General features: G+C 42.7%; 2 protein-coding genes across 2 annotated transcripts in view; one reads left to right on the forward strand and one right to left on the reverse strand.

Annotated features, from left to right (window-relative positions):
• Window positions 1-7,692, reverse strand: part of LOC118417597 (hydrocephalus-inducing protein homolog) — a gene marked incomplete in the record, with an annotated part of 61,778 nt that extends 54,086 nt beyond the window's left edge. The window contains 14 exon segments of the mRNA XM_035823194.1: window positions 1,654-1,818; window positions 2,161-2,296; window positions 2,492-2,592; window positions 2,971-3,209; window positions 3,368-3,435; window positions 3,558-3,638; window positions 3,877-4,019; window positions 4,417-5,021; window positions 5,166-5,290; window positions 5,549-5,748; window positions 6,330-6,464; window positions 6,721-6,840; window positions 6,960-7,085; window positions 7,527-7,692. Of these exon segments, the coding sequence (XP_035679087.1) occupies window positions 1,654-1,818; window positions 2,161-2,296; window positions 2,492-2,592; window positions 2,971-3,209; window positions 3,368-3,435; window positions 3,558-3,638; window positions 3,877-4,019; window positions 4,417-5,021; window positions 5,166-5,290; window positions 5,549-5,748; window positions 6,330-6,464; window positions 6,721-6,840; window positions 6,960-7,085; window positions 7,527-7,670 (2,388 nt within the window).
• Window positions 7,693-8,630: 938 nt separating this feature from the next.
• The window catches only part of LOC118417598, a 2,666-nt gene continuing 335 nt past the window's right edge, over window positions 8,631-10,961 (forward strand). The window contains exons 1-6 of the mRNA XM_035823195.1: window positions 8,631-8,743; window positions 8,986-9,121; window positions 9,674-9,811; window positions 10,012-10,130; window positions 10,531-10,587; window positions 10,940-10,955. Of these exons, the coding sequence (XP_035679088.1) occupies window positions 9,688-9,811; window positions 10,012-10,130; window positions 10,531-10,587; window positions 10,940-10,955 (316 nt within the window). The 5' untranslated portion in view covers window positions 8,631-8,743; window positions 8,986-9,121; window positions 9,674-9,687. The remainder of the gene's footprint in view (window positions 8,744-8,985; window positions 9,122-9,673; window positions 9,812-10,011; window positions 10,131-10,530; window positions 10,588-10,939; window positions 10,956-10,961) is intronic.

A 10,961-nucleotide genomic window follows, 5' to 3' on the forward strand; every position in this document is an offset into this window, starting at 1 on the left:
CTGTATCGATGAATCCCACGGCCGAGCGCCAGTATTAGGGACGGAAGTGGCGTTGGATTCATCAGTAGATCGATGAATCTCACGGCCGATCGCCAGTATAAGGGACGGAAGTGGCGTTGGATTCATCAGTAAATCGATGAATCCCACGGCCGATCGCCAGTATTAGGGACGGAAGTGGCGTTGGATTCATCAGTAGATCGATGAATCCCACGGCCGATCGCCAGTATAAGGGACGGAAGTGGCGTTGGATTCATCAGTAGATCGATGAATCCCACGGCCGATCGCCAGTATAAGGGACGAGAATGGCGTTGGATTCATCAGTAGATCGATGAATCTCACGGCCGATCGCCAGTATTAGGGCCGGAAGTGGCGTTGGATTCATCAGTAGATCGATGAATCCCACGGCCGATCGCCAGTATAAGGGACGGAAGTGGCGTTGGGTTCATCAGTAGATCGATGAATCCCACGGCCGATCGCCAGTATTAGGGACGGAAGTGGCGTTGGATTCATCAGTAGATCGATGAATCCCACGGCCGATCGCCAGTATTAGGGACGGAAGTGGCGTTGGATTCATCAGTAGATCGATGAATCCCACGGCCGATCGCCAGTATAAGGGACGGAAGTGGCGTTGGGTTCATCAGTAGATCGATGAATCCCACGGTCGATCGCCAGTATTAGGGACAGAAGTGGCGTTGGATTCATCAGTAGATCGATGAATCCCACGGCCGATCGCCAGTATTAGAGATGGAAGTGGCGTTGGGTTCATCAGTAGATCGATGAATCCCACGGCCGATCGCCAGTATTAGGGACGGAAGTGGCATTGGATTCATCAGTAGATCGATGAATCTCACGGCCGATCGCCAGTATAAGGGACGGAAGTGGCGTTGGATTCATCAGTAGATCGATGAATCCCACGGCCGATCGCCAGTATTAGAGATGGAAGTGGCGTTGGGTTCATCAGTAGATCGATGAATCCCACGGCCGATCGCCAGTATAAGGGACGGAAGTGGCGTTGGATTCATCAGTAGATCGATGAATCCCACGGCCGATCGCCAGTATAAGGGACGGAAGTGGCGTTGGATTCATCAGTAGATCGATGAATCCCACGGCCGATCGCCAGTATTAGGGACAGAAGTGGCGTTGGTTTCATCAGTAGATCGATGAATCTCACGGCCGATCGCCAGTATAAGGGACGGAAGTGGCGTTGGATTCATCAGTAGATCGATGAATCTCACGGCCGATCGTCAGTATTAGGGACGGAAGTGGCGTTGGATTCATCAGTAGATCAATGAATCTCACGGCCGATCGCCAGTGTTAGGGACGGAAGTGGCGTTGGATTCATCAGTAGATCGATGAATCTCACAGCACTATTGATGATTCCACAGCTGTGGAATTCATCATCTGATGAATATCACAGCTGTGGAATTCATCATCTAAGTGATGAATATCACAGCTGTGGAATTCATCAATCCACGGTCTTCAGATATAGCTCATCAAACATACTGTTTACAAAGTGTCAGATTTATGCAACTGGCTGATAAATGTTGATGGAGGTTAAAGATGAGGGTCCAGCATGTAAAGTTCACTGTGTTGTTTTCATCATTTTTTTTCAAGGTCAGAGGTTAAAGAAAGTAAAAGTTCCCAATTGTTTACCATTGGAGGGTCCTGGCTGCCAAAGATGTGGATGTACACAACCTCCTCCGCCTCGTTGAGCTGCTGTGCTGTGCAGGTGAGGGGGATCTCTGTCACCGTGTGGGGCTGCAGGATCCCCCGCCACTGGGAGCTCTGGTATGTCAGGGTGCTAGCATCATCCACCGCCTGGTGTAAATGGCAAAAAACAGACATGAAAATATTAATCACACATCATCTATTATGATAAATGTATCAAGAGAGACCTTTACTAGGCCTAATGTTCATTACACATAGATAAAAACAAGTAAACACACTATTGCATTATTTTGGAATAAATCAAATCGTCACCATCAAATTACATATGAAACGAAAGGTGTATTGAGTCCTGTTCATATACCATGTTTGCTAATGTTTGGACCTTTCTTATAATATCTATTCTACACGTATAACAGTCTTAACAATGTTTGTCTATAACGGTAGATGAACAAATATAAAACATCTGATGTACTGAATACATCCTGGACTGACCTGGGGTATGATGTCATATTTGGCAGGTAGTTCGGTGTCATTCAGGATCTTGATGCTGTGTTCGTAAGGGAAGCCCAGGAAACAGCGTCCAAAGTCCAGCACAGGTGTCACCACAGCTAGGGTTGGCACTATGCACCTGTACAAAACAACATTACATTTGTAAGGTATAGCTATTTTCCAGATAATGAATTGCAAATTAGTCTTGTCTCTCCTAAAATTTGAATAAGAAACAAAATCTGATTTCTTTAGGAATTCTGCTTGTTTGAAATACGTGTAATATCAAATATTACAGAAACGTGCATTATTGTAGTATCTTCTGATAGATACATACTTGGCCACTATAGGAAGCATGAGGATGCCCTGGCCTACACCCTGTACATCCACCACCAGCATGGAGTCATACTTCTTCACTGTGTTGGACACCAGAGTCACCTGTGGACACAACAAAGCATCAGTAACTGTGGTGGTATTGTAATAGACATTCAACTTGGATTTACACAAAGCAAAGCAGCACAATGCTAGAATAGACTGGGCAATGTTCGCTAAAGATTTCAAACTCTGCTAGTCAAGAGAGAGTAGTTGAAGTTACAATGAGGATTCAATACAGATTTTTAACTTATGGTGGACACTGCAATTAGAAGAGCAGTGCATTAAGTAAGGATATAACAAAGGTTTATCTTATGACACTATGTTCTCAACAAAGCTGCAACACACATTCAGTTTAAAAACAAACAAAGCATTTACCGATTCTAGCCCATCTAATCACATCACCAACACTGTTCCTACATGCATGACCCTCCTGTTACTGACCTGGACCTTGACTTGGCTCTGTGCAGGGATGGTGCCACTGGAGGGAACAATGATGAACTCCTGTAGTGCCGAGGATACGCTCTGGTTGGGTTGGTGATCGCTGGCGTGAGTACCGTCCTCCAGGTCCAACAGGCTACATATGCTGCGCTCGCCGGTACCGTCTCCCGGCACGTGCAGACTGAAGGTCATGGGCACCAGCGCCGTGTTGACTATAGTACAGGTCTGGGTGTGCTGGAAACCTGAAGAAGATATTCCATTTGTCAAATACAATTTTCATTTATCCACAAATGTGAGTGTGCACATTGTAAAGATTAGTACATTGTAAAGGATACATAAAATTGTTTATTTGGGAGTATTTCTGCTTTTATCTAAATACTTGTGACAATGCAGTACTTACCGTAAGAAACAACTCCAAAGTTGAGTCGTGGAACATCAAAATGGAATGTAGGCCCAATCACACAGCCCCTGTAGAACAGATTAATGAACTCCAGTTAATGAATACTTCACGCACATACCAATGACAGAGATGGATGTAATCAAATTATTAGGCAATTTGCATATTTTATACTGACTATAGGTAATTTTACCTGAAGGACAGCTTTAGCCTCTGTGGGGAGCCATCAATAGCTATGTAGAAGTCTTCCTGGAAGTCACCAAGTGTAGCAGACCTAAGGACAGAAAGTAACCTACATTATAACTGTGTAAAATATTGCCCCTGCATCTCAGATTCCATTTATATTTAACACAAGAAACAAATCATGCAATATATCTAAATCCAAGAACAGATTGTCACCATCACACTAAGTAAACCAAAGTGTAGACAACAAACATTTTCCTAAAAATGCCTCTTTGCTCTGTTGAACTTTCAACAATACATTTGACCAATGGCCGATAAGATATGCAGACCTGAAGGTAATCTGTATGGCCTGGTGTCCATCAGGTAGAACGATGCCCTCTGTTGGGTTGAAGGTGAAGCACAGGCCAAAATGCGTGTTGTTGGGAAGGATGCTGAAAATGGCATCAATGTCACCCTTGTTGGCAAGTACAACCTGTGGGTATGAGGCAGGATATACAACATTAAGGTCCTCAGAGAATGCATTTTATCACATGCAAGACACTTTCTACAAATGGCCAGTATAATAGGGTAAAAGTTTGTTTCAATGACAGGAGGAAGATACAGTCAAACCTGTCTATAATGGCCACTCAAGGGACTGGAGAAATGTGGCCGCTATAGACAGGTGGCTACTATAGAGAAAATGCTGATCAATTGACAACGAGCAATAAGTTACACATGATTTCAGTACCCACTGATTTTTCTCACCAAGTAACATTGTCTCAATCGTCTCAAAATTCAACTGACCCTGCCAAAGTCAAATCTACAGGTGGCCACAGGTTTGACTGTATTACAATAGCATGAAATATTGGCTATGCTTCAACTTTTCTCACCTCATAGGTGTGAATAGACCCTACAAAGATGTTTCCCATGTCCAGCTGCTCAAAGGAAAACTGCACGTTTGGGCCAACTCCGTCTCCGCGTAACCTGAGCGGGAGTCGGGCCTCCCTTCCCGTGATGTCCAGGTACGCCACCTGCTGGTACGTCTTAGCCTCCTGCGGCTTAAAGATCACGGAAACCTCCGCCGACTGGTTGGGCCAGATCTCCCCCTCCAGAGGCTCGATCTGGAAGACGTCATCGGCGAACAGCATGCTGTCTCCTGAGACAATCCTCCGCCTGTTCTCATAGGTTCTTGTCAACAGGGACATCTTGTCTCTCAGAGTAGGGTCTGTGATGCACTCTTCCAGGAAGCGCTCTCTCTCCACAGACTCCTCATGCGAGAGTTCAGAGGTGTAGTGGGTCCTCTGCTGACTCTCCTCCTCCACGGTGGCAAACAGCTTCCAGTGGTAGTGGACGATGACATCGCTGCGGTTCACGATGTTGATCGTGCGCTGGTTGGCCATGGAGATGTACGTGTTCTCGATGCGGAGGGAACTTTTGTCCAGCCGCACGTTTGCATTCACTGCAACCCCATGCAGCTCAACAAAGACTTGCTCACCTGGGGCAGGAGAAAAGATGATATTTGTAGAGTCAAAGTCATCAATATACATAGAATATATATGATAGCACAGAAAAAGTCAACAATGTAGAAAACATATGATTTACAACCACTACAACACTCCAGCTGTGCAATTTCCCTTACCTGTGTCATACGTGAGCACCAGGTCTGCGACATGGTCCCCTGTGGTTGGAGCTGTGAACTCCACCGTTACCTGCATGCTCTCTCCCACTGGCAGCACACCACAGGACGGGCTCACACTGAAGGGTCTGTCACAGCCAACAAGACAATCACTTAATATTGCAGTTTGAAAAATATGAAACAAAATTGTCCGACATCTCACACTCATCATGCCAAAAATACATGTGTTTTTTAGACACGGATTTACTAGTCTTTCACTGAAGGCTTTTACGGCTGAGGTACACAAATTCAATAAGCTATATACAGATATTTTAACATTTGTACTAAATATTTGGTAGGTGTCTGACAAGCAAGTAATTCTGGCTGTTACCATCAACATCCTTTACCTTTGTGCGGCTAGAGAAAAGGTTGCATCTTTGTTGCCAATGTTTCGGACCAGGAGAGTCTGTGTGGCTGTATGTTTCACTGGCCAGGCGGAGAAGTTCACATAGTCTGGGAAGTCCAGGATGGCTCGTGCTCCAATACAGTGGACGGGAACTACAAACTTCTCCCTCTCTGTTATACACAGCAGTTCGTGAACATAGTCCTGCATTGGGGTAAAACGTAAAAAAAACTGTCACAGCTCTAAACACTTACTATTTAAATTGACTGAACCTTGTCAAAGTCCTTAACAATACTTCTTCAAGGCAAAAAACTTGTATTTGTTCAGGAAAGAACATTTTGATGCACACTTTAGTTGTTGGAGCCTGTCCCTGGTGCTGAAATTAATGTGCTCTTAAGAACTCATCATTATATCGTGATTTCATAGCAACTCATGATTTCATAGCAAGCCAACTCAAAGGTACCATGTGCCTACACCATCATTTCTTTATGATGTATAAATTATGTTTTCATTCCTTATTCCTTATTGATCATTTGTAATATAACTTCTGTTTAATTAGGATACTATTATAATTTCAACTTATGTGTTATTTCAATCAACTTGATTATGTGTAAATCAATTATTTCATGCAACCTACATTTGTAGTTCTTGAGGGAGGTCCACTAAAAGCCTCATAGGCTTCTGCCCTCCCCCTGCATGTATTTCTATTTTGTATTTGTTTTTAATCCATGTGATATGTGCAAATAAAGAACATAAAGAACAAAGAACATCATTTCTGACCACACCTTTTTCTCCAGGGGAGTGAAGAGGATGCGGAAGGTGCTTGCCATGCCAGGTGCGACCTTGTCCCCAACATTGTTGGGACTGATGATTTTGAAGTATGGGGAGTCTGTCTGGTACACTTTTACTAGCCGGGGCACCTGGGCAGAAAAAATGTATCATGATCAATGCTAACTATTAGCCACAAATCCTTATGAGATACAATTTTCAAACAGTTGAAATGGCATAGCTTGCCATATCAATGAATGAATGATTAAAACCCACAATACAAGTCAGCATTCACCTGTTAGTGTAAGTAATGCTTTCTGATATTTCCCTTATTGCACAACAGACTGGTCTATACTTTAAACCGCGTCTAATCTAATACTAAATAGCTAAGAACTAAGCGGTGTATACCCCATCATTGTTCCTCAGCTGCAGTGGGACTTCATATGTCTGGTGGGACTCATAGTTCTGGAACCGGATCTCCGACGGAAAAGGCTGGAACATGGCTTCATCTATGTTGACTTGGGAAAACTGTTAAGGAATAAAGAGATTAATTTAATTTCTTTACAAATTATAAAAAGCTGTTAGAAAATCTTAACTCTTTAATGAAAATTAAGACCAGAATTACTTGCAATGCACTAAGCAAGTACCTTTTGATGGGTTGTTTCGGCCATGTCCAGGAGTTCCACTATCTGTGGTAGGTGCATCTCATGTGTGTTGGCCAGTTTTCCTGCTGTATCCAGACCCATCTCATGGAGGAACTTAGAGGGTGTCATCTGGTGTTTGGGAGAGAACAAATACTACATGTATCAAACAATGGATAGGAGGAGGAGGACCAAGTCAAACTAAAAAATTACCATCTAGCTAACAGTTAGTGTAGCGTAGCTGGTAGTGCATTCAGCTCAGAATCGAAAGCTCCTGCATTTGATACTGGGCACCATGCCCCGACATTGTGCCCTTGGGAAAGGCACTAGATTACACAACTTTCCCTTAAGGTGGAGTGATGCCCATCAAACCTCTTCGGCTAATCTGTCTAATTGTGTGCGAAAAACACACTACAGATTTGGTGCGCAAATGTGGCAACATCTGCATATTGGTCTCCCGTCAAGAACTGTTAATTTCTTTTTTTTCAACAGTTAGTCACAGGTGCCTAAAATATGTCGGATTCATTGTATATATTTCTCAAGGGTTAATGGCTTTTGTCAGGACATACTAACCTTTGGCGGCGGGAGTTCTCCTCGCACGAGTCGCGGGTTCCTGGGTGCGACCACTTTACTCTGGTAGTTCAGCCTGGGCATGTCTCCTGCCGTCCCCGCTAACCGGCCTTCAGTGCCGCTGCCAACTTGTGTAGGAGTCGGCATCTTGTCAACTCTGCCAGGGAACAAGAATTTTCCACGAAAAGAGCACCTGGTTATTGATCATCATCAAATGGTTTAATCAAACCACTCGTATTACACTGTCCCTGTCTGATCCTGTCTATACAGCTACCTGAGATCTCACACTTTATTTGCAAGTGTTCATTGTGATGTTATTTAAAGTCAAAACAGTTGTGTTGGGTTCTCCTTGATGTGAGTCTGCAACTTGTAGAGTTGCTTGGCGTCTGCCTTTCATCATAAAATAAATGGCAGGAACGAAGGAAGAATACAAGGTTCTTGATTCCATTGACACAAGTTTTATGAAGAAATGTTTAACAGAAAATGTGAAAAATAATGAAATTACACTAAACGTGACATTCATTGACACTCACGTGTGAGGGTAGTTATTACAGCTGTCTCACATACCTATAAAATTGTTTACTCCCTCAATCCAAGCTTTCGATTTCTAGATATCACCACTGCCCCCCTCCCCAGTCGTTACCAATGGCTGACGTTATTTACATCCAGGTAATCTGTTCATGTGCCACTCGTATCCAACAACAAAAAAGGTAATCTTTTTTGGAGCAAATCTCAAATCACACAACTGTTCTGCTTACCTCAGACCTTTTGATTTTCTTGTAGAACAGTGTCAGGTCAAGAAAAGCACATTATGTAGACCACTTCGCTAGATATCCACTGTAAAACTGTCCGGTTGCGAACGGGAGCGCCATTTCCTTCGTCGCTATGGTAACAAAACTAATATGGCGGCCAATACACTCTCGTGTCCAGGGTACTGAACCGCATCGTATGGGCAATACACCACACAGAGTATGTGTTTATAGAGCCTTGCCGAAGATTAAGTATAACCGCAACATCATAAACAGTATAAATTTAGACTAAAGCTAGATTTTTATATATTAACTTCTCAGACATTATTTTAGCTGCCGATTTGCTATCTTGTTAGCGTTTGCCTGATATGGTCTCGTACCCATGGTCCTCAGCGTATCAAAACAAGGAAACTGCAAAACAAAGACAGGTGCAGGTGCCATATCGATTGGTCCTGCGCTAGCTGCAGAAAGGTCAGGCTTTTATGACTTATTAGTAATCTAGACCAAGATATGCTGTGTATGCACGTTTGATGTGTGTCTGGTAAGATACTTGGGCAGATGACAAATGCTGTTGAATGTTTTAGAAGTGCCTGTCACGTACGGGACTAGACCACCCGGCGTTTTCAAGTTCAACCAGAGCGTAAAAGGGAGTGGTCATATTTTACAACAAAGGATTTCCCTTCTAAACTGCAATAATTTTTCTTCTCTCACAGGAAGATGTGAAGGATGCAATTGAGACGACAAGTTTGCCATGCAGGTGGAGTGAACTCACTTTAAAGTTCTTGGTGGCTGACTGATCATCCCAAAGTATCACAACACACAATGCACCAACCTTTGCAGTGACATCAGGTAAGGAACCGACAAGGGCGTACGTGTGGGGAGGTTATGAATTTGTAAAAGGCACAAAGTACTGCCAAGAAATTCTTGACAGTTTGAAGGATATAGAGGGGTTTTATTAATGTCATTGTTCAGTCACACTTGTTCATACTTCGTAAAATTTGATGGTTTAAAAGTTGAAAAGAATGAACAGGTCACTATCACTGCAGAAAACAGTAACACTGTGTAACATGTTAAGTTTCACTGAACAATGCATAGCAAAGGCAAATTTTTATTTTGCCATAGGCGTTATAATGTTATGATCAAAGCATATTAAACAAGCATAGCGAACCACACCCTTGAATAAGTTAGTCATGGCACCAGCACTGATGGACACACCACACCTGTTGTTAATACATGTAACGTTACATGTATCTGCTATTGCTTACCTTACCTTATCTGCTATTGCTATTAAATCAAAGATAATGACATGTTTCTGTTTTATATTGGTGTCAGCTTGTATCTTGCTTAATATAATCATCAACATACATGTACATTACATATTTGTTTGTTTTTGTGTTGAAGATAAAACCACAAAGATGACGAGACCAAACTCTTTTAGAAGTGGGTCCACTGTTGGCAGTAGGTCTGTGTTCTCCTCAGTTCACTACAAGGTGCACCCATGTGCCAGTGTTCATCCCTACTGCCTGCTGGCAGCTTCAGGTATGATACTGTTTCAAATTCTGAAAGTTGATTGCAATTTTGTAACTGCCAGCCAGAGGCCATATTGTTGATAACCTTATGCCATATTGTTTGATAGAACTGGAGGTATTACAGCTGACCCCAGCTGTTGTGAAGTAATCTCCATATGTGTGATGTGAAAAATTGATTTTCTCATATCACTTCTGATTTTTGCTTTTCAGGGATTGTAGTGATCCTGACAGGCCTGCTCCAACTGTGCCTGTACTTCAGCCTCCGCACACTCACCACATCCCTGCACTACACAGAGGGACCGATACCCACATATGTCAACGCTATTACAGTACGCTCAGTTTCATTTTCTGCTATAACATGTAGAGTTGTACTGTGCACATATGATAAGGCAGTAATCTCTACAGTAACACCATATGGTACCAGCATGGCATGCTTTGTTTAATTGGTGGTAAAGCCCACAGGCAGCTCCTGAGTTTCTATTATTAACAAGAGCCCAGTGGGGTGACTAAATTATTGATTAACACTTTGAACTTTCAAATAGCGCTAAATATGTGAAATTTTCCGTTTTGTTTTGAATAAAATAGTAGCATGTGTATCATAATTACCGATATTCAGAAATACTTGTGATGAGTACACAAACAACTTATCTATCATACTCAGTTCATTGCTATCAGCTATGGTAACATCATATATCAGATATTCATTCATTTTGTCCTACCTTGCTGCAGCTGGTCTTTACTGGGTCACTGGTGATTCTGGTGGCCAGACATCCGGAGAAATATCTGGTGAGTTTGCTGCATCATTAGCTGTATAGAAGTACTCAATCTAAGTCCCTACTGAAGTAGCCTAGTAAAATATCTAATTTCTGTACCAATTTTTACATGTACATGTATGATGAGAGAATAAAGTATCTCACAATAAATGAGAAAATCATTTTTATGTTGCATCTATCTTTCAAAAAGCAGTCTGAAAAATTGTCCAGTGGACATTTATTCTACAGACATAAATCAACCAGTTTGCTTAGGATGTTTGGGGCAGGTGCGGGAGAAGTTCTCAGACTGGGCGAGTTGCCCATAATGATGTGATTGTGATGCTTGCCAGGTACATTAAGTGTTGGCTTGTTGTTCCTGTCCTCAGCTGATGTTGACCATTGGTGGCT

This window comes from Branchiostoma floridae, chromosome 6 (assembly GCF_000003815.2).
Source record: "Branchiostoma floridae strain S238N-H82 chromosome 6, Bfl_VNyyK, whole genome shotgun sequence".
Taxonomy (NCBI): domain Eukaryota; kingdom Metazoa; phylum Chordata; class Leptocardii; order Amphioxiformes; family Branchiostomatidae; genus Branchiostoma; species Branchiostoma floridae.